General features: G+C 47.1%; 2 protein-coding genes across 3 annotated transcripts in view; one reads left to right on the forward strand and one right to left on the reverse strand.

Annotated features, from left to right (window-relative positions):
* CCDC50 (coiled-coil domain containing 50) overlaps nucleotides 1-949 on the reverse strand; it is a 39644-nt gene extending 38695 nt beyond the window's left edge. Inside the window, exon 1 of the mRNA XM_086468322.1 lies at nucleotides 811-949. Within this exon, the coding sequence (XP_086324448.1) occupies nucleotides 811-949 (139 nt within the window). The remainder of the gene's footprint in view (nucleotides 1-810) is intronic.
* Nucleotides 950-13659: 12710 nt separating this feature from the next.
* On the forward strand, nucleotides 13660-22417 carry UTS2B (urotensin 2B). 2 transcript variants are annotated; one of them, XM_086468405.1, is made up of 5 exons: nucleotides 13660-13813; nucleotides 16056-16157; nucleotides 19146-19183; nucleotides 20566-20659; nucleotides 22392-22417. In XM_086468405.1, exons 1-5 carry the CDS (start codon nucleotides 13660-13662, stop codon nucleotides 22415-22417), a joined length of 414 nt encoding a protein of 137 aa, XP_086324531.1. The 2 variants fall into 2 exon arrangements, with proteins under 2 accessions (XP_086324531.1, XP_009953535.1); XM_009955233.2 differs by having other exon boundaries at nucleotides 13660-13783.
* Nucleotides 22418-23631: the final 1214 nt, after the last annotated feature.

Consider the following 23631-nt stretch of genomic DNA (forward strand, 5'->3'; position numbering starts at 1 on the left):
TGCTCCAAAGCTCAACGCAGAGCACAGCCTTCACAAAAAAAAGCCCGTAGGCTCAACTATTTTTTTTTAACTGGGACCTCAACATCATCAGTCCCCCTCAAATCACCAAATTTTTGGATATTCACACTGCTCCCCTTTTCCAACGCCCCGAGCGGAGCCTCCAAATCCAGCCGAGCCATAACTGCGAGGAACACATTTGCACGCCAACACGCCCAAGGGTCCGTCCCCCCCCGGCTGTTTCACAGCAGGGTTGCCTCCCGCGGGAGCGCGCCCCGGCCGCGCTCGCAGCCCTGCCCCGGCCCCCGGCCCCCAGCCCCACCGGCCGGGCGCGGCGGGGGGGGAGCGAGGCAGAAGCGCCGGCGGCGGCCTCAGCCCCGGCGGAGACAAAGGGCTGGCCCCCTCCCCCAGCGCCGCTCCTCGCCTTCTCCCCGGCAGAAGCGGCACTTCCCCGCCCCAGGGAGGGGAGCCGGGCTGCTCCGAGGGCGGCCGTGGCTCTCCGGCAAGCTAACGCCGCTTCTCCCCCGCCGGCCCTCCGCTTTCCCTTCCTTCCCTCCGACCCGCACAACCGCCCAAGACAACGCACGGCAGAGCGGGACGGGCCCCGCAAGCCGCGAAGGGCCCCACGCAGCCCGCCCGCCCCGCACCTCCGCGTCGCGGCCGGAGCACGGAGCCCCCTCCCGCCTCCCCGCTGACCCGGGAGCGCCGCGAACCGCCCCGCCGCGGCCAGAAAATATCAAATAATTCCTTTTTTTTTTTTTTAAAAAAAAAAAAAAGGAATTTCCCCCTTCCTTCCCCCAATTCCCCACAAACCGCCCCGTCCCGTCCAGCTCCCCCCGGCCGGTGCCGCGTTCCGCACCCCCCCGCCCAAGGCGGTCTGCCCCCCGCCCGGGTGACCCCTACCTTCTTTGACTCCGGGCAGCTTGGAGTGGTCGATGCCGATCCCAGCCATGGCGGGGTAGGCTCGCCGGCCCAGGGCCGGGAGGGGTCGGCCCTCGCCCCCCGGGTGAGGGCAGAGCCGCGGCGGCGCCGCCCGCGCCCCGCACTCCAAAGTTGCCAGCGGATGGAGTCGGTGCGCCCGGCCGTACGGCGCGGGAGAGGGGACAGAAAGCGCCGGGGCGGGGCGGGGCTGCCGCTCGCCGCCCCTCTCCCCCGGGAGGTGGGCGGGGGGTCCCGGGCTTCCCCCCCCCCACCCCCTTCCGCGGCTGTACTCGAGCAGGAGCTCGGCGGGACGGGCAGCCTCCGAGGGCGTTTATTTATAGTTAATTTAACTTTTTCCTCTTTTTTTTTTTTTTTTTTTTTTTTTTGAGGGGTGTGTGTGGAGAGCACTACTAACGCCGGAGCGGCTCTTCAAACCGCTCGGACAGCTCGGCTTTCCCATGCCGGGTCCGGGTGCTTCTGTCCCCGCTCTCCCTTTCCGAGCCATCCGACCCCTGTGCCTCCATGTGTCCCGCCGGCCTGGGGAGTGAAAACGTCTCCAGGTCGAGCCTCAAACGAGCCAACTGCTCACGGCTCCCACAGCCACTGCGCGGAGCACCTTGTCCTTCAGGGAGGGGGAAGTACGGGGGCTGTGATGGGTTTGTCTGTTGGGAGGGGCACATCTCGAGCAGGGCAGTGCAGGCGAGGGTTTTCTGGCCAAGGAGCACCTTGAGAGGCCTTTGAACCCCAGCAGCACTCTGCCAGGCACGGGTTAGCACCAGCCTTGAGCAGGGTCAGGGAGGACTTAGAGCTGCAGCCCGCCTTTTTTTTCCTGGAGCAACGAAACAGCATGAGACGATGTCCTCTGGGCAAAGGGGAGGAGAAAAGGGGAAGAGGATTTGGGGTTTAGGGATGTCTGAGCTTCTCTAGGCTGTGCTCAGCAAAACCACTCACTCGTATCAACTGTTTAGTGTTTTGATCATAAATAAGTGCATATCTCAGGAGCAAGCAAGCAGCAGATGAAATCAATATCGCCATATTTGAAATGAGCGACCTCCAGCTTCTATTCCAATGTCCCGTGGCCCCTGCACCACTGGCGAGTACAGGGATGCTGGAGTGAAAGGAGGGGCTAAGCCCATCTCCTGCTCCCCCTCTCCAACAGGCTCTGGGGAGCTCCAGGACCTGGGCAACTGTCATGGGAGCTGAGAGGGAGACATAGTGGGATGTCAGATCTCGGGAAAAATGGCAAAGGGAATAATACCCCAATTTTATTAAAAAGTAAAAACATTCTATAAACTGACTGAGAACAAAAAAAAAAATGAATCAATTTCCAGGTTAGCCCTGCTCTACTCGAGAATATTCCAGTCCTGTTCTCTGAAACTCAGAAACTGTCTGTCCTTAATTCTGCCCCTTTTGAATGATGCTTCATCATCCTCAAAGCAGGTATGCATAGACTTTGTCTTTAATCTGCCTTTACTTTTACTTCAACCGCTCAGCTTTCTCCACAGAAAAAAATCACTGAATTGTCTATATTTATGATCCCTTTTCACTTACCTGCATCTAGCACACCTCTCCTGTGTGCTGACATACACTGAGAGCTGGTAAGCCTTCTGCCTAGAACACCACTGTACCCATTTACTGAGATGCAGGTACTCTATATGATCATACAGATGGGGATTAGTCACAGGGTCTTGTCCCTCCGAGGGGCAGCTCATGCAGATTATCTTCTGTCACAGTCCCAGCTCTGCCCAGCTCCTCCCTGTAATCTCCCTGCCATTCACACAAGCGGTACAAGTAGACTGCTCACAAATAACCCCTGGTGGTTACAGCCAGCTCCATGCTGAGGAAGGACCTGAACATCTGTTTTCAGCTTCTCCTATGAGTTTTCCTGAAGTTGGTATATTCCTCTGGACATCCATCACCGTTTATTAATCAAGCTTTTTGATCACTGAATAAGCATTTATCATCGGACAGAAGTGAGGACAAAAGAAGAAGCCAAGCAATCAGGAAGATACAGGAGAAGTGGCACAGTACATACCGATCAGACTTTCTAAACCCAGAATATGGTTTTCTCCTGCCCTTCTCTCAGTATAAGCTATTCAATACAAAGCTGCAGAAGTTGAGAGCCTGAAGCACGCACATTTACACAGCAGCTTTAATGCAACAGAGCCACCTTTATAACACAACTTTTAATCTGTCCATCGCAGTGATCCTGCAGTCTACTCCATGCACACAGCTTTTTGCTCCAGTCTTCAGTAATGACTTTGTGTCATACTACATTGTCTCGCTAGGGCCCAATCCAGCCACATAAATTAGTCACAGTCTGCACAGCACTCAAGAGATACAATGTTGGACTGACATGACTTTGGCTGCTGTTAAGAGAGCGCTGTGCTCCTGGCTACGTGTAGCTTCACTAAAGCAAGATCTGGTACCTCATGCTCAGGGTTATAGCAAAGCAGTTCGTGAGGTTCCTGGGTTCAGGTTTCTGCTACACAAATTACGTGGCTCCTCATGCTTTCCTGTGGCTCCCTTAATCATGCAAATTTATTTGTTCTTGCAAGATCTGCAGAAGCTCAGTGATAGCAGTTGGGTGGTGAACTCTGCTAGGACTCAAGGAAACTACAGGGAGACAACATAAGTGACATTGTTTTCTTGGTGCTGGAAATGTCAGAGCACAGAAAGGCTGGAAGAAGCTCCTGGGAAGGGTAACACAAGCAAAATCAGTAACAGCATTTGTCAAAAGCAGGATCCTACACTCCAAAGCACTTCCTTTGCATTCTTGACATTGGTCTTCCCTCTCATCTTAGCTTGATTTTTGAGATGTATTCAAATGAAATCTCTGCAATTGGAAGATGGCATGAATCACTTGAAGAGTACAGAAGGTTTCAAAGACAGCTACAGAAAAAAAATGACCACAGGGGGACTGAGGATGAGAGGGAATTAAACAGGATCCAGGGAACGAGTTACTGATTTAGTGCTAGAACGGCAGCAGCATTGCATCTTATGCTGCTAAAGGGCTCCTCATTGTGATGGATATCAAATCACCCTCCCAACTCTCACCTATGTCTAAAGCTGCTGCTTCTAGGCAAAAAGCTGGGAAGGCATTTGTCTGTTCTGCTGGACTGACATCAGCTTTTCCTGTGCAAATTGTACAGCATTTAGCTTGACAAATGGTATATGTTGCAGTGGGTAGACAAATCCCAATAAAGCTGGGAAGACTAACCACTATCTTTTATTTAAGATAAGACAACGACACTTCAATTTTTATAAAAGCAAGTACTTAATCTCACAGGAGCTTCTGTTGGAACACAAGTCCATCTCATTTTCCAGTACAAAAGCAACTGGGAAGCTGATGCAGAATTTGAGCTGAAGTGCATGGCACACACCTTTAACTCCTCTCATGGAGTAACTTCACTCAGGAAGGAATTTGCAGGGCTCTAGTCCAACCCCCTGCTTAAAGCAGGACTGGCTTCAAAATCTGATGAGGTTGCTCTGTGCCTTGCCCAGAGGAGTTTTAAAAAACTCCAAAGCTAGAGATCACACCATTTCTCTGAGCTCCTGTTCCATTCTTTGCTCATTGTGATTTTTCTCCTTTTATCCAGGTCGACTTTTCCTTGCTGCAACTTGTGACTCTGGACCCTTGTCCTTGCATTGTACACCTTGTTTGGCTCTGCTTTCCAGCAGCATCCCATGGCAGACTCCATGATTAGTGAGGAGTGTGCTCCAGTAGACAGCTGTAGGTAGAGGCTCAGAGATGCCACCGCACAAGTCTTAAACCTCAGGGAGCCCCAGAACTGAGCGCTTTCTCTATCTGCACCCAAACGTCTGATCCTGCCCCCAAACACATATCATTCCTGTGGTGTACTCAGATTGTTATGGTGGTGCACCACACAACGCTTTGCCAGCTCTCACAGCACTGAAAATGCTCCTGAGGGGATGTGCAAAGCAGAGACTGGAACAAAAAACAGATAAAAGCAACACGATCTGGATTGGCCCTCAGAAAAACTACAGTGAGCTTTTAGGGGCAGGAGAAGCCAGGCAGAGCATTGGAACCAGGAGCTAGGAGTGCCTTATGCTGCTAAGCTCTTTCTGCAGGCAGGGAGAGATAATTTTGTGCTTGCTTCTTAAATAAACTGGGCACCTCTCCAAGTGTCCTGCTGTCATTTTAGGTCGACAGGATAACAACAACTGTGAAATAAATTAGGTCTCATCAAGATGTTCACTTTCAACAGAACAGTCTTTGTTAAAACTTCCTTAACGATGGCAAGGCTAACTTCCAACTGATGATGCTGCTGTGGGAATAGACACAGAGGATAATGATCCTGCAGACAGGAATACGTGCATCAGTTAATGGTCAGTGCAAAGGGATGGGACAAAATGGTTCTAGGTGTCTCATGATATCAGGTACCACACAAACCCATGTCCAAAACCTGTGGTCAGTGGTGACTGATGCCAGGGGACTGACCTTCCTTCTCACCTGAGCTGGGGACACACACTTTTGTTTTTCTTGTCTTTAGCCCACTTCAGTCATTAACCTCCTTGCATTTCTAAGCTAAGACACTTTGAGAGAGGTTCGAAGCCCTGTGCCAGAAACAGGCCGATGAGAGGAAGCAAATATTACAGCATTGGCAAGGAACACCAAGAAGCAGGTGTGCAATTTCCGTAGGTAGCTGAACAGTGCCTATGGGAATCCAGGCTCCCTGAAGAACAAGGAGAGCAGGAGCCTGCAAGGATTAAGGTATTCTAAAGCACACTGGGGTAATGAATGGGGTGATTGCAAAGAACGAACACTGAGGAAACTAAACTTGTGCTTAAATGTAACATATTGAGGGGCACTACAGACATTGTGAGCTGTACATTTACAGAACAAGGTCTTTTTTTGACTTTCAAGTTGGAGAGAGAACCCGTGCAATCTGAAGTCAGGTATGATGCCGCTCACAGGTCAGTTATGTGCACAGATCAGATGTTTGTATAGGCTACCCTGGAAACTGCAAGGTGCAAATTAACTCTGCATCTCTGCCCGCAATTTTACATGTACATTTGCAAGGGTGGTAGTTTTGGTGATTCTTTTTTTCCAAGTGAAACAGTGTTAAGTTTCACATCAGCAAAAGAGACCAAATGCCTTCCAAAATATCTCCTTTACCAATGAAAGTGAGAATACTGAAAGTGGTACATTTGGTACTTTCTTCTTCCCTCATCCACTGTGCAGCTTTCCTTAGTCTAATAAGTCAGAAGAACAGAACCCACCACAACAGTGTGTTATTGACTTAATGCGCCGCAAGGAGCTGCCTGCAAGCCTGCACAATAGAGGCATAAGAAGCCTAATAAATGTGACAGGTAGTGGTGAAGCACCTTGGCCAGTTCTTGACTATTCATAGTCACTACTGCCTGGATGAAACTTCAACACACTGATGTTGTCAGAGGGAGTTAGGTGGGGGCTGAAGTCAGTGCAGTTCTTGCCTAGCAGCAAGTTTGCTATATTCCACTCAGAAACATTTCTAGATCTACATAAAAATCACCTCTTTTTATTTCCACCTGCCTATTCTTTTCTGGATTAAAAAAAAAAAAAATCCTGTGTTATCACCTCTGCTAGCCTTGTTTCCCAAGCTGCAGGGTGGCAAGCAGGCCAAAAGATGAGGGATGAGTAGGTCCTACAGTCTCAGTTGTACCCCTCATTTCAAGTCATGATTTTGTATATGCAAGTTTACATCCACACAGTATTGATGTTCACTTAACAAAACACTATTTTGCATGTGCAGAAGCTATCAGCATCTCAGCAGCCCTGGATGCAAATGAAAAGCTAAGTAAGAAGACAAGCTCTCCAAAATGCAAGAACTATGGTTGTCTGTGCAAGTTTTCTCAAAGCAAAACAGATCTGCGTACCCTCTAAGACCTCTCTTGGGTGACCTGTGAGTGTTTTCCAAAAAACGGGTAACGTTTCTCAATAAACTAGATGGCAAGAAATGAGAGGAAGAGTGACAAAAGGGAACGACAGTGTGAAAGTTGGCACTGTTAGCAGACAGGGTTGACCTCCACAACCTTAAAAGTGCTCCAACTAGCATTTTTAGCAGGAAATCACCCAGCTGTGTCTATATGGCCACGTTACCCAAAGTAGTACATGTACAAGCTACATTCAATTTATACTTACTGAGAGTGGCCAACTGAAGTACAAGGAAGCGTGCAAAATTCAGGGGAAACATTCAGAGACAGATGGCTACACACATTCATTCCCATTTGATGGTTGCTGACCACACCAAAGGATACTTGCAGAGGTCCTTGATGCAGGTAACGTTAAGCATCTTCAGCCCAACATCTGCAAAAAGAAAAATCAAGAGGCAGCGCATTCCTCTGTGGTCACACTGGGAGCCACCAAGTCCATGTCAGCCTGTACAGTGGCCATTGAATTTTAGCAGCTGGTGACTGCAGCATGGTCTGGAGGATGCAGTGCCTCACCAATGGCAGTCTTGAAACTGTCAAAGGACTAGAGCTTTCTGAACATTTAACTCCAGGGAAGCAGGCAGTACCCTGTGTGCTGGCTCTGCAGAAGCTGTCCCAGAACCAGCCCAGCTACCCTGGCAATTCACCCAGAAGCCAGGCCAATTAGCTCGTCCTAAGTGCCACACTAATATGCATATACGTTTTTTTGGTGGCCAAGCTAGGGCCTCCAAATCAGTGGGGAGATACATCAGTTCCCTGGGGACAAGCTCAGGCAGCCTAGCACAGCCTGCACCTACTCAGTAGAGATAAGACACCTCATGCGTGGTTCCCCTTACTTTCTCCCTCCATCCAGGTAGTGGCAAGCTCCACCAGAAGCCACATGCCAGACCATCACTGGCTTTGCACGTTCACAGGGTAAGTGATAATGACCACCGATATTCATCTTCTAGAAAGAATAAATGAGCTGAGGTCTGCAACTATTGGCAGGATGATGGGCTTTAACTGCGTTTCCGGAGGGCAAGCCCCAGCTGTAGAAGTCACCTCTTGTAGGCCATGTACTGCTTTATTACCTCACTTGCCATTTCCACAAGTGGCTGTTCGCTAATATCCTATAAATGATAGAAAGGGAAGTGGTTCTTCAGAAAACCAGGCAGGATCCTGCTCCAAATCACTCTCAGCCTTCCTACTTCCACTGCTTTTACTGGGGGGACTAGCTTCTGTGTGTGACACTACTCCTGCAAAGACACCTCACAGCATCACTTACTCAGTGCTCTGTGTCCCTGTCAAGTTCAGGGGCATTACTCACACTCATCATCCAGGATGGTCTCTGGGCTTGCAGAAGGTGAGTCAGAACAGACTGGGATCAAGCTCAGGGTAAATCTGGTGGTATAACCAGGTCATTCCAGATCATGCCTCTTCAGGACACTGTCCTGGCACAGAGGTCAGATTAGTCCCAGCACAGACACACCAATGTTTACCATTCAGGAGCATCACTGGAAATTACTTTGAGACCAGCAGGTCACAGCACATTTCAAAGCAGAAAATGTTTCTATATTGCCTTCACCAAGAACCTCGGCCAAGTAACCCCAGTCAGTAGGGATGGGAGACTGAGTCCGGAGGAGGTGTTCCAGCTCAGGATTAAGAGGCAGAGGTGAGAAGGGTACCATGACCACCTCTGCTCCCTGCTTTCTCTCCATGGGCTGCCTCCTCCCATATCCAATGCTTTCACATTCCTGCATTACTCTTTCAACCCCTCAGTCCAGGAGGATACTTTGGAGCTGACTTGTTCTCTGAGAAGTGTAATGGTTTCCCAACAGCCCCCAGAGTGGATGTGAAAGCCAGGCAGGCAGCCCAGCTGCACTTCTTGCCTTCTGCTGCCTTAACCACAAGGAACTGCTTCTTTTTAGTACAATGCCCATCTGATGGGAACTGTTGATGCTTACCTCTGCGTACTCCCTTAGTTGCTTGCAGTGAGGTGGCCACTTGAACTGCTTTACGCTCTGCCTTTGACCTTTCCCTTTTCTTTCTCTAAGTAAGGATGCAGTTAAACCATAGGATCTAATTTTACAGCAGGCCAAGCAATAGCTGAGTCCCAAAGACAAGCATGTAGAAGGAGCAACAAATTGCATGAGTCAGACTAAAAGCTTCATAAATATTGACTGGTTTTAACAGTCCCCCAAGGAACAGAGAATCTCATGTTATAACTACATCTCTCTCCACATCATGCACTCCCTCTTCTCAGGGAGCTGCAAGGGGGGGCTGCTCTCCTGGCTTATGTGCACAATATTTTAGTTCCTTTCTGCAGTCAAACTGTTCTGTCGGGGACTTGGCACCACACATCAGCAGAGTATCTGAGCGCCTTCCAGTGGTGCTTTAAATAATGGGACTGGAGAGGGTCTTGTTCTCTCAAGTTTGCCCCAGAGTAGGAGTGACAAAAGCAGAGGAGAAATCAGATATTAAATGTGCAAACAGTGAAGGCTGAAGAGGACAGGGTGGTTTTCAGTACCTTCTACTCTGATTCCTAGCAGGTGAAGCACAGTTGGAGACACAGAGGAGCAGACAGATGCAATAGGAACGTAGACAGGAGAGACAAGTGGTGTCAGGTCTACAATGAGGATACAGGCAAGAAAGGCAGACACTGTGGAAGGACTTGGCTACAGCAAATGGAAATAGTCTTTTGGGCATGCGAGTAGACAGAGGTGATAGAGGCACATGGTGGGACAGGGCAGGTATACTGTAAGTCACTGCCCAGGATGGGAAGCAAGATGACTTCTGCCTTTCTGACATTAGGTATGAAGCTCACTTCACCCCTTCTGTGAGGGTAGCACCCCTTTCTTGCCTGCTAAAAAGCTCACCAACTTCTCCCTGCTTTGTTGGGGCTGTCAAGCCCCAACCCTGCCTTTCCCTTTGCAAGGCATGTCCCCTCCTCATTTCCAAATTTGTCATTCCCCACCCTCATCTTATTCTTAAAAACACTCTAGGCAAGAAAACAGTGTTACAAGAGTCTCTCCAGATGCATTGCACAGCATAAAATCCTGTCTCTACCAGCTGAGACTACCTGGTTGCAGCCAAGTTTGCAGGGGTGCAGAAGCTGCAGGACAGTTCATGTTCGCTTTCTCTCAAACTTAAGCAAAGGCTCTTCACTAACAGGTCCTCCTACAGCAGGTTTTTTGCTTTGAGACCAAGCAAACCATAATTAAATGGAGACCATAAGACCACGGAAAAGCCCATGGGTGCTATTGAGGCTCACCTGAAATACGTGATGTGATATTTTCATGTGTTCTCAGGAAGCTCTGAAAAAGAAAAGAACATCCTCGCTCTCTCCAAACCCCAAATGTACAGCATACAAAGTGGTCTGGAAACCTGCCACTCCAAGCTGGATCTGGAAAGGATCCCTTTCATGTTCTCCAGCTTTCAGCAGCTCAACACTGCCTCCTGCATCTTACAAGTCACTCAAAACCCACACTGAATTCCCCTTGTCTGAGGCTTACTCTGAAACAGTAAGGGTTACTACTTTGGGGTTAAACTAAGGTTAGGTTATTTGGGGACTGTATCTCTTCTAGAGGCAGTCCCATCTTCATTAGCCCTAGCTAACAGCAAAGCCCAAAGTGGCTTCAGAGAAACTAGGACTTTGTATAACGTACCTGAAAGCCTTCACCACTCCAAGATCTACTAGTCTACCTGGCAGAGGAGTCCATGCACAGAAAGGAGCTGAACATTTTGAGGAAGATGATGTCCAAGAGCAACAAGAGCCAGTCACTCCCTAGGGAACAGTGAGCCAAGTGCAGTGAAGCTGCCAGCAGGACAGAGACCCATCACAACGTGTGCAAGCAGGACAGTCCCAGAGACAGCAGCCAGATTCAGTCAAGACTCCCAACGATCAGGGAAGCCCGTGACAATGAGGCAGACCCAGGTTCAAGCTGGAAATCAATCCACTAGTCTGAATCAGGCCTGATGATAGCAGCCAGGGTCAAACATAGCCCAGTGAACACCAGATAGGTCCACACTGATGGAACACGTCTGAGGTCAAGCAGGGAAGTCAACCTGTCTGGGTCCAGAACAGTAGGTCCCATGGGCAGGCAAAATTCTGGTCTGCTGAACTGCAGACCAGAATTCCCCCAATATAGATCAGGCAAAAACAGAAGCAGCCCAGGGCTGAGCTTTAATAGGGCTTCTCAGCCTGTGGGCAGAGAGGGTGGTGGAGGCCCCAGCTGAGGCTGCTTAGGACTGTTATGACACATGTATTCCTCTCACACTCAGAAATGGCGCCTGGCCCAGCTGCTTGGCCCAAGCCTTCTCCATTACTGCCCTCTGGACTGGTTGGCTTTGTCCACCCTTGTCAATTTTTCAGTTTGATTGTGTCTGATTACTTGAAGTCTGCACAGCTTTATGAAAAGAGGAACTTCTACATGAAGAGGCTTAGACAGACTAGGACCATGGGAGGTAGAGATGGAGCACGCATCTTCGTGTTGTCACTATCTTTAAGCTCTAGACGCAAGTGCTCAGTGGATGATGTTTACCACTCAATGAAGTAATAGGGACTATGTTGTTTACCTATTGAGAATAAAATATGTAAGAACAATAAAATGTAATAGTGTTTCCAGCACCTGGACAAATGGGCTAAAAGCAAAGGAATTTTTCAGGGGGGAGTCTTACAAAAGCCAAACACTGCAAATCAACCATCTCATAACTGCAACAAATGCAAAAAGTCCACTAGTGTCTGGCAGTGGCTGTCAGGCATCTATCCACTGGCTGAGAGTATCCGCCTCTCACAGCATCTGCTAATCTCCCTTGTAGTACATAAATGTAGAATGGCAGTCTCTCACCTTCACCAGGACACTCACTTGAAAGGACTGGCACACTCTATATGTGAGTTGCTTTGGGGACTGAGCAGTTGCAGTGACCCAAGTCCATCTGCAGTGAACGAGGAAATCCCATGGAATAGCTTATCTCCCTGAAAAAGCCTGCTAATAGCCCGTGATATCTTATAGCCAAGAGTAGGAAAAACCAGTTAGAGTTCTGCAATTTCTGCATAAACTTAGATGAGGTGGGGAAAACCCACCTTGTATATCAAGGCGAAGTCAATTTCACAGCAAATCTCAAGACAGACTGGTAGCAAGCTGAAAAGCCATTTAATATCAAGTAAAAATGGACCTGACCTTCCCTTAAGAATATAGTTTTGAGTCAGAGCTACTATTGTTCACCATGAACTCTGCAAAGTGGTGCTCATCAAATTATGGCCTCTGCTTCATGGGGGCTGGTCACCTCAACCAATTTGATAGAGGCAGCTTAGGGAGACAGAGGTGGCTGAAAAAGTGCTCCCAGTAGGACATAGGTGTCCTTCAGTCCAAACAGAACTTTATGAAGAAGGAGAGTACTTCAGCTGGTTGATCACTGTTTCACAAGACAGAGGGAAAAGTTTGGTTTATTTGTACATATTGTATCTGCAGGAAAAATTTGGGGATATTTCCTCAGTAGAGAAGTGCTCCTTAATGGAAGTATTACATTCATTTTCATAGGCATTTCTTGCAAAAAATCTGAGCCTTTCCCCCTCCATTTTTTAGTAAAAAGTAAATATTAAAAGGGAAACTATTGAAAGGCTAGTCATTTTATAACTATCCAAGGTGCACACCAAGTTGTAGGGAGAGCTGGGGACCAGAAGACAAAAGCCCAAACATGGAAATGGTATTGTCTGTTAGCTAAGATGAAGTGCACGTACCATCAGGCGAAGATATATTAGGTAATCTGGCATGATGTGGTGTCAAAAAAGTACACAAAGTGAGTCACTAGGAGTATATGTACAAGTCAGAGCTTGGCCAAAGAGTAGTACAGATGATTCAGTTCTGCAGAGGAAGCAGAAGAACAAAGTTTAGCACTGTTACTATTACAACATTTTTCTTGGTGAGGTTGTAATATGAAACTAGTAGCAGGTCCCTGATCAATAGTGATGGACAGGCAACAAGCAGAAGCCAAACAAAGATGTAGTCATGACCTGAGAAGACAAGGAATATGTGCAATGTGCCTCAATACTTTGCTCTAAACTAATAAAATATGGCTGTGCATCCAGAACCAGCATCTGACCTTCCACTTTTTTTTTTTTTCCAAGAAAAAGCTGAAGACAGTTGCCCATCTTTGATGTATTCCATATCTGCTGCCAAATCTGCACTCCCCCACTCAAACATAATCCCAAAATAGGGTGTGATGCCTTTCGCATTGAAAAAGCCATAAGTCACAGTGAGTGAGACACACTCAACATCCTCCAACGAATTAGATGAAAAGAGCTCTCCCCCTCTGTGTCCCACCACTTCAGCACTCATTATATCTCACATTAATTAATATAGGCACTAGGAAGTGAGATGATAAATTACAAAACCCCATTAACCTGATTCTGTCCAAACTGGTGACATACGGCAACTTGTACGTTAGACGAATCTTCCTTGCTAATGTGGGAGTCTTCATGCCTGAACTCCATTAAAGCAGCAGCCCTGAAAAAATATTTTTAATGTATGTACGTATGGAATATATATCAATGTGCGTGGACAGTGCATGCCTGTGGGAACATCAGAATTCATTAGATCAGTCTGATATGAGATATATTGAACAGGTTCCATCTGACGTCTGTTACTGGGTTGTTCTGTCCACTCCCAAAGGAGTGAATCATATTGACAGGTTGAATTATATCTCAAGAGATATTTTTCTCCCCTCCTCCAAAGGCCATTTGCAATCACGGCACATCCACTGCCTCTTAAAAGTGAGCTCATCTGGCACTGGGTTGCATTGGAGTCCTCCACCGTGCCTGAAGGAAGAATGCTTTTGGGTGGTGGGAATGTGGAGAAGATGTGGTCTGTCCAGCTGTTCCTTGGAGTGCTAACTATCTTGACCATGACTGTATATGTCCCATCTACACATGGAGAGCCTTTTTTACTACAAGGTAAGCTGGAATACAGACTAGATGACACAGGTAGGTGGTTATCTTTTTGCTTTGCTTTGCTGCTTGTCATGGCCAATGCAACACTCGCTTATCTGTGAAAGAAAATGAAATGATCCTTGAGCTATTCTAAACAATCAATTAACATGGGTGCTACCCAGAGACTTGTTCATATTAGCATGAGCTAAAGCTGTCCTTCTGGTCTGCAACTGGTCGTATGACACATTCTGCTAATCAGTAAAAATATCAGATCTGGTGAAATCTGGTAAGGGTAGTTCTTTCTTTCCACAAAGAAAATTTCCAAAGAAAAACATTAAAATAACAGAGAGTAGCAATTCCAATATGTAGCATATGAGATCTGACAGCTCATAAATGTCAGTAGTAGGGTGCTGCTGAACTTTTTTTATTCACAAACCTTCTTTTTTTATGTTCTTCTCCCATAATTTAAATTAATCTTAGCTTGAACTTATTCCGCAGGGAAATGTCAATCATTAATCTTCTTTCTTGAAGAGACTTGGCAGTGGGGAAAAAAAGAGCAGCTAAATATAGGCTTGAAAATAACATTGCTTTTCAAATGATTTTTCCTCTTATATCACCTATTTATTTTTGTAATGACAACCAAAACATTCCTGAGGCCACTCTATCTAAATACTGCTTCTGTTTGGTTTTTACTAGAGTGTTTATAGGTTTTTTTTTTTCTGTAGCAAATCCCCCAAATGACTAAAAGTAGCTATTTTAAAATCATAACTGTCTTTCAGACTTAGGAATGAGGTTTATAGCAATCCACTCTAACTACAAGCTTTACACAGTGTGTAGCTCCGCTAAGTCCCTGGGGTTTATTTCCAGAGATCACGATCAGGAGCAGCGGCTTCAGCCGCAGCGTGAGGCAGGGTTGAGTCTGGCCGAATACTGGGAGTATCACTATGGCCAGGGCTCCTCTGCAGATTTATGTGACTTTAGCTAATGGAGCTGATTCCCACATACTCTTGAGCATCCTTAAGGCTCACCTGGTACAATGATTTGTCTCACGTGTATCAAAAATAATTCCATTCATCCCATCACAGCTATATAGGGCTGATAGCTATACAAGACCATTTCCTCCTTCTCACCTCCTTGAAGGAAGTGAGCAGAAGTCTTAAAGATCCTGAAGAAGAGAAAATAAGGCTTTCTGTATAATTTCTTAGTATTTTCCATGAATTCTGTAGGCATCTTCTAGGACTTTGTAGGGTGTAGATGTGGGGCAGGGATGTTCAGACCAAAGAGTTTGGAGAAGGGTGATTCTCCCTGTTAAGTCTGGCTCCTGTTCTGTCATTCTCAAAAATGAATGCAACATTCAAGTTTCAGATGATTCTGGAAGTCTGTTCAGCAGAGCTGGGAGGGTGTCAGAGCCTTTCAGGGCTCTGATCTGTCCCATCCCATGTGTCCATTGGTTTCTTCTGAACCCTTGACCTTCACAACCATTCATTTGAGGGCATAGCCACAACCACTAAAGCAAAACCACTGAGAAAGGTCTCTAAAGGGACCTCATAGAGAGGTCCAAATTGCTTTAGGACAGCAGCTTGGGGTGGTTTTTCTTGGAAAACAGAAAAATTCTACGTGGCTTACAGCTACTGTAAGAGGCTTCCTCAGGGATAAAGAGAGGCTTTCTTTAAACTCTTCCACACTTTGGCTCTGTTCAGGAGGAATCCTTTAATACCACTGTCAATCAGATAGAGCAGCCCCAAGGCTGATTGAGTGCAAGAATAGACTGCGGGGCTGCAGGGCTTTTCAGCTGTGGTACTCACACATCAGCCCTCATGAGGAGTGAGCTCCCACCTCCATCAGCCCTGGGAAGGTGGATGGTGTGAGTGGGGGGAACACCTGCAGATTTGAGAAGAAAGGATCTGATGAGTTGCTATCTGGCTTTGCAGAGGCACCCGCTACATCCACCTTGCAGAAGAGGTCGGGACTTCCTAAATCAAGGTGATGTCTCTGGCTCTCTGCAGCCAGCCATGCTGATGAGGCTGCAGTGAGACTGGCCAGCAGCCCAGAGCTGGCAGGGATGGCTCCTCCATCCCACACCCTTTCACTGCATAGCCCTCACTGCCTGAACATTTTGTTCTGTGCTCACACACCTTCCTCTTCCCCCAAGCTCTTTCCACCCTGACAAAATGCTGACAGGAGATATTTTCCCTCCGCTTCTTAGCCATCTTAATTTTTCTGTTAATGTTGGGGACTGGAGGGTCCATTATTTTTGTCATTAGAGATCGAGAAAGGTGTGTTTTATGTGCTGCAGAGAACCGAGTGCTTCCCGAGAGAGAAGACACAAATCACGAGGACACACTGCTGACTCTGCTTCTTAATAAGAAACTCGCATGGCGGAGACCGGAAAATATTGGTAAGTGAAGGAGATGGGAGATCTCAGCTCCTTGAATCTGCGTTTTCATGAACACAAAGAACCTGGTCCTCAGGTTCCTCAGAAATACTAGCTGCTCAGAAAGTGGAAGCACCCAGTATGGTGCCTACACATGATTAATGTCAAGTGTTCTCCATCACGGGACTACTAGACTTGCTTTTGCAATGTGATGTAAAGCTGCCCAAAAAACACGCACCCTAGATCCTCGGACACTCAACACTGAGCTGGCAAAGGAGCATGTGTGTGTATATAAGTGATAACAACAAAAGATGCTGCTGAGTCCCTGTGCCTCTGCTAATCTGAGACGTTGTGTACTATGCCTGGGGCATGGGCCAGCCTTGGGAGTCACCTCTCCGTCCACATCCCATAGAGCCCCATGTGGTTTTGAGAGACAGCTCAGTGTCTTGCTGGCACGCTAAAACCAGTAGCATGTTGTAAGCACATGGGGCAGAGGAGCGGCATCAAGATTTTGCAGAGAGCATATGGCTGTGATCCCTTGGAGTCAGGTGTAGGTTGGGACAAGGACAGTGGGAGCTCATATCTAGGCCTAAGCCCCTGCTACAGCAGGAAGAGTTTGAGACAACAGGCTTTTCCCACATCCCAAAGATGGGCCACGTGGAGGCTTTTCCTGTCTGTGCTCTGTGATCAGACACCAAATTTAAAGCCACCAGCATGCAGCTAAACTCAGACTGACTGAAAAGAAACTTGGGCTTTCCATGATACTATGCACAGTGATCACAAGCACCATATGGATTACAGGGGTCAGCTGTTCCCACGGCCACTGCAGCCAGGGGAGGGTTTGGACTGTATGTGGTGGTCTCAGAGTAGGAAGATGCCTTACTCTGTGAAAACAGCCGAGAACGTGGTCCAGCAAAAATTCTGTTATGAAAATCTATTCATCAAAATCACTCAGTGCTCTTCCTCAGACCCTTGTTAATGCAGTGAGGCAGTGGTTAAACAATCTTGGGACAAATAAATAAACACAAATAAATCAAGTCCTTATACTAACAAAGGCATTCTTCTTGCAAAGGGGATGCATTCAAGAAATAACATTTTTATGATTGGTTTATGGATTATTGCACTTATTATTCCTAGAGGAAAGGCTGCATTTTATGCCAGACAATTGAATATAATGAATCTCTGAGCAGAGCACAGACAGAGGATTTACAGCAGGCAGTTTCTCAAGGCTTCATCCATAAATTAACTTCCTTCTTCCTGCCTGAGATAATCTGTTCCAAATTTCGACCGCTGTTCATTTTCTATTCATAGCAGTCATTGGCCAAGCTTATGGTTTGCAGAAAGTGGAGCTGAAATAGGCACTCAAAACTCTGAAAGAGGTAAAACCGTGTAGTAGAATAATAATAAAAAATTATTATTGTTGATAATAATAATAATAATAATAATAATAATAATAAAATCTCTTAAGTGGCACTTTTGACTTGCAGATACAAAGGCCTGGCTGTCTCTACCTTATGGATATGTAAAGACATGCTTAAAGGAATCTGCCTGAGGTCATTGCTGGCAGTGCCAGCAACAGAGCCCCCACTTCCTGACTCCCAGCCCATACCCATTCCCATTCTGTCTCTCAAACTGAGCCCTAATGTACTGGATTTGCTTAGGAACTGCTACTTTTTCTGTTGGTGAATATCTGTCAGAAAATATTCAGAATTTTTCAAGTGAATTGTTTCCTTCTCGAAGGAGAAACTGAGAAAGCAGTCAGCTCTTTCTTGGCACCCTCCTGCTCAGTTTCAAACGTTTAAAAAAAAAAGCCCAAGTCTGGCAATGTGTCTATGTGCTGAAGTCTTATCTGAAATCAGGGGGAATTATGTCTTAAATCCCCTTGGAGATGCAGACCAATGCCTGCTGCCATGTTAGGAGCACAAAAAGGAGGCAGCTCCAGGGCTGGTTTTTGGCTTTCTTGTGGGGCCCAGCAGAGACATTCTTTATCTCTTTCCTGGCTCTTCTGCTTATTTTAGTGCATTTTTTCCCAAACTGGCACTTAAAAGCACCTGATCACTTTGCATTCCCCTCCCAGGAGAACTGCTGCAGTCCAGTCATTCAGCTCTGACCGAGCTCATTTTGTTGTGGTGCTTTCCATTGTTTCATCTATCTTACTAAAAATATTAACTGTTTTGGCGTCTCCTCAAGATGAGTGAGACTGAAATCCCCCATCCCTTCCTGCAGCTTTCTCTACTGCTAGTCCAGGCCCTTCCCTGTTCAGCTGGAGGTTTTAGATCCCATTCATAGCCACCTAACTCACCCCTTGTCCTGGATGGGTTATCTTAGGGCAGTTCATTCATCCATCTGCACAAGTTTTTGGTAGTCTAGTGCAGTACTGCTCAGCTTTGAGATCTCTAAGTCTGATCTATGAAGCTGGTCCCCAGGTCTCTGTGCTGCCCTAACATTCAGAAGTGAGGAATCCGTGCACTCACTGCTATGTTACTTTTCCTGTTGCTCCACTCTGCAGATACTGATGTTTGCTGACTTACAAAGCAATAAGTTTTGCTAGGCTAAATCTGTGTGTTCTGAATTCTGCCTGCATGGGTGATGTGAAGATAAACAAGTCTTAAAGGAAGCAATGGGAGTTCATATAAAAGACCTGTGACAGAAAAGCCAGCATTAGAGATTTGCTGCTACCAGGATGAAAATAAAAAAGCAGTAAAGATGTTCACCTGAGTTGGTATCACACAGTACGTGACCTTGCTGGGCCAATTCACATAAGCCTGGTGAATGATAAAGAAGCCTCCTTCGTAATGGAGAACTGGGGTAAAGTCCCATAGAATTCAGCAGAGAAAGCCTACTTTTATGTCACTATTTCTGCTACTATAGATTTGGAGATTACTAACAGGAATTAAATGACAACTACGTCTTTTCTTGTCAACACTTGAAGAAGTTAAATGAAGAAATTGTTTTTGATTTGAGCTTTAGGAAGCAATGCAGATACTGATGTTATTCTCTCCTTTCTGGCAGACTGGGAGCTGGCAAAGAAATTTGAAGAGCTTGAACAGGTAAGAGGAGCAAATGCACAGACACATATATGCATACTGTTGTATGAATAGCTAAACAACTGTGCATACTGTCTATGCCCTATTCTTCTGCCTTTGAATCCTGCTACTCTTCATTCTGCTGCTATAACGTAAGCATACATTGCATAGAGAGAAAAGCAGAACCCAGGCTAAACAGCTGCACAAGCTGGAAGAGATAAAGAGAGAGCAAGACTATACATTAGTGCAACAAAAGCTGAGGCAGCTCTTGCCTCTGCTACCAGTGAAAGGCCAGTGGAAACCAAGCCAGGAAAAAACTAAACACCAAAGGAAATCTCCATTGAAGAAAAGGGAGGGAGAAGAGGAGGTCATGCTGCCTTCCTCAGCATTGTATCAGCCGGCTGCATTAGATAACAGTTGAAGTTAGAGGGATAGCCACTCCCCAACTAATCCAGGATGATTTATGTTTGGGCACTTCACTAGCAAGGGAGGCCTTATCCAGGGCCAGAGCCCTGCTGTGCTGAGCAGAGTGCGCGCACACACACACACACACAGAGACAGCAAGAGGAAGCCCCATCCCACACCCAATGCCCACTAACAAGGAAAGTCGTGCAGCAACCTTGACATGGCTCCCACTCTGCCCCAAACCCTGCAAGCAGTAGAAGCCCTTTTTCCTCTTTCTCAGGCCAGATCCAGCTGTTTGTGTGGATCCTGGAGGTCCTGCTGGTTTCCACTTGGCAATTTTCACTTCAGACTGAAAATCACAGTGCGGCATGCCAGACGGGACCTGACAGCTCCTACCTTAGCCCCTCACTCCAGTGCTGAGGGACATTAACCTCTGGCTTCCTGGGAGCAACACTGCCAGAGCAGAAGTCTAGATGATAGCCATAGTTGTTCCCAGTCTACTAGAGAAGAGTAGCTACAGATGGAGAAGAAATACTGTGGATGTCCCACATTATAACCAAGTGAAGTTAGCAAGAACTAGGGGGAAGGAAGGGGAGGGACAATGCAGAGCAATGGAGAAGCAATGTTCTCTGCTTCAGTGGGTAGATGCCTGGAGACCTCCTGCCCCAGCACTGACTCACGTCTTACTGGAGCAATGTCCTTCTACACAGCCTCTTCTCCACAGGTGTTTGCACCCTGGAGTAGGGGGAAGAGCAGAGAGTGCCTACATTGCTGCCACGAAACAAGCAGCTTAATGGAGGAGGACATGAGGAGGAGTTAGTGCTCCAAAGGCAGATCCTCCTGGAACGGTCCTGCCCCCAGGGGAGAGCCTGCCCTCCCCAGTAATGCTGTCAGCCAGGCTGCCTGTCCCTCCTGCCTCTGAGCTGCCCTGCACTTGCCAGCATGCTGTGGAGCTCCTCATGACGGGCCATTTGTTTACTGCTGTGTTTGTTTTTAAACAGCTGGAGAAGTTGAAGGATCAGCTCTCAACTGAGGAAGGGTCAGAGGTGGCCTATGCCTTGGAAAGTCTCTCAGCATCCCAGCCCAAAAAACGCGGTAGGTTTTAGGTTAGAGCCCTGTCCAGCTTTATTCACCAGGTCTTCCTTTTTGCAACAGACAGTGACAGTAAACATGCCCCAAATATGCTGAAAAACAGGTTGACAGGTTTTCTAGCAGTCCTGGCCCTCTCTTGTTAATAGCTGGCTGGTTTAGCAGCTGGTGAGAAGGACTGTGCGCCCAACCCTGTCTGCTGTCGGGGCAGATACACTGGGTCTGCACATCCAGGACCTCGCTGGAGGCAGTTAGTGTTGCAGCCTTTTTACAGAGGAACATGGGGTTATATGAGCAACGAGTGCCTGCCTGGGAGTGGGTGAGTTCTGTGTGAACATGTGCCCTCAGTGCACCCGTCGCTTTGCTCTGGGCACAAAGCTGATGCTGAAGGCATAATGAGGCATGTGGACTGCACGCATTCCCCTCTACCAAGGTCACTGCCTCCCTACAGAGTAAAAACGGGTACTTGTTTGTGCTGCTGAAAAGCAGTTAAAAAGGATATGGAAATCAACCGAGAGTGGAGGGAACTAAGATCTGGCAGGTCCCCCAGCTGGTGTCCAAGCTTTATCCAGTCTGTATCCAGTGACTCAGGAGCGTACTGCACCAGTGCTTCTGCAAGGCTGCCCCTGACAAGCACATGGACAATGCCGTTCGCACTGGCTTTCAGTGGATTCCTCCACAAAGTAGTGACAGGTGTGAACCAGAAGTCAGTGATGACAGATCTGGCTAAAAACAAAAGAGGTAGTTCTGCCCTTACCCACGTGTTCTGTCGAAGCACAAGCTGACAACCTGCCAAACAGCCAAGAGAAAATCCCTTTGTGCAAGGCTTGCTTAAGTGCTTAGGTGATCCTTAGACAATCTGCAATTTATAAGCAACCCTGGAGGCTGTCATTAATTTGGCTAATCTAATTCATGCCCCCCCCAGTCTGGAAGGTTCAAATGTAGATAAAACTACTTCCCCCTGCCAGGTTTAAATCAGATTCTGCCAGAAATTAAAGCAAAGAATCTTTGCCTTCATCTAAAGTCCTTTCAGTCTGGCAGGAGCTCGTGCCTCAGCATGAACACTGCTGATTAAGTAGAAGCTTTCTCCTAAGATCCTGCTTTCAAAAACCAGGTAGAAATCTCCTCTCATACTTGACAATAGAAGACGCACAATAGGATTCAAAGAACAGGGCATGCTGGTGATACAGCTATTTTTTATAACACCAAAATGTGCATCCTTCCCTAACCTAGTCTTAGAAGATCCCACAGAGATCGATGTTGTTTGGAGGACAGTTAAGAGAAGGGTGGTAGGGTGACTGGCTCTTAAGAAAGGATTGTAAGGGCCAGATCTGGTCTCTCCAAGTCAGTATCCTGCTCTTCCCATCAGCCAGAGGCAAAAAACCCTGAACACACCTCTGAGACAGCAAAACTGCTGGCCAGTAGACAGGAAAGAAAAAGCTGATTCCTGATGTTGCTGAAGTAGAGCAAAAGGAAAAGAAAACCTTCATAAATCAAACAACACGGAAACAACTTTTAGATCCCTTATTTACGTTATAAGCAGCTAAAAGAAACACTTTCCAAAAGTGTTATATGAAGTCAAAGCTGGTTATTGAGATGTGCCCAGAAACCACAACGTTGGCTTCACACCCCGACTCTCTTAAGACAGTTGAGCATTTGAAATCCACTCCAGGGCTAGAGCAGGAAGCTGGAAAAAGTCCCTTGGATGCTAACATCCTTCTCTTGTATCCCTTTCCAGCCTGCTTTTGGAAATACTGCATCTGAAGGCTTGCCAGGACGGGAGGATGAAGATGAGCCCTTCCCCAAACTGCCCTGCTGGGTATTAATGTGTTAAGAGTTTGTTCTGTTCTCTCATCATGCTGCTAACTCGGATGCCATGACCACACCACAGCCAAGTCTAACAGGGACTGTGACAGGGGCTGGTAGCCCACTGCCACTCTTCACTGTTCCTTCCTTCCAGGTTTAACCTACCACGATCCGCTGTGTGCCGTTCGGTCTGCTGCCACTGCACGCTCTTCCCCTTCTCACCAGGTCCCCTGAGGCACCAAACACTAACACAGTTCCCCTGAGCTTGGGCCTCTGCCCACATCTGCAGACGTTGCTCACGGTGGTGTCTGGGTTTCCCGTCACCTCCTATGAGCAGGTCTGTGATGACCTCACACCCGCTGTTGGGACAGGAAGGCAAGCTGGGTGTGACGTGAAGGGCTCAGGGCTGCGTGCCTCAGCTTGCGGAGCCAGAGCTGTTCCTCATCGTGTCCCGTCAGCATACACCGTAGGTTTGGGGGAGGACAGGCACAGAAGTCTCAATCCTTTGGATATCATTCCAATAAAGATTTTCTGTTCCACAGAAGCACGTGCAGTTTTCTTTCTTGCCTCCTGGAGAAGACCACAGGGCAGCACATTTCCCTTGATGTAGGCTCTTGTTGCCTTAATGGTACATATGAAGTTTACAATGGAAAAATTGTTCCCATAAAACACCTAGGTATAGCACCTTGTTTTAATATGCCTGAGGAGGAGGTCCTCCCTTTTAACCAGAATTAGGAATGAGAGTTGGGTCTTCCTCACTGATATGTATGGGCTGCTATCCTCATAGGACTGGGCCAAGCCCACTGATTTCTACCTACTCAACCCAAAGAGATGTTTTGAGCAGAGATTTTTGGCTTATCTGGCTGGTCAGTGCAGATGTTAGCTGGCTTTTTCTACTGCAGAATTATGTTTACCCCTGTCCAAAAGGAGAGACCACAATCCATCAGTGGTTCTTACATATATCCATCTTAAGTCATCTTAAGTTTTTATTTGCAAAAACAAAGTACCATGTTCCCAAAGGTGTAAATTCAGAATAAATCCTGATGTTAACTTTGAGCTTTCCAACAGTGTAAATGAGAGCAGAATCTGGTAGCCACTGTAAATGTGTGGACTGATTTTGTCTAGAATTGAACTCTCTCCAGCCCTGTCGAGCCATGCTAATTAACTGCAGC

This window comes from Leptosomus discolor, chromosome 7, assembly GCF_034619465.1.
Source record: "Leptosomus discolor isolate bLepDis1 chromosome 7, bLepDis1.hap2, whole genome shotgun sequence".
NCBI lineage: Eukaryota > Metazoa > Chordata > Aves > Leptosomiformes > Leptosomidae > Leptosomus > Leptosomus discolor.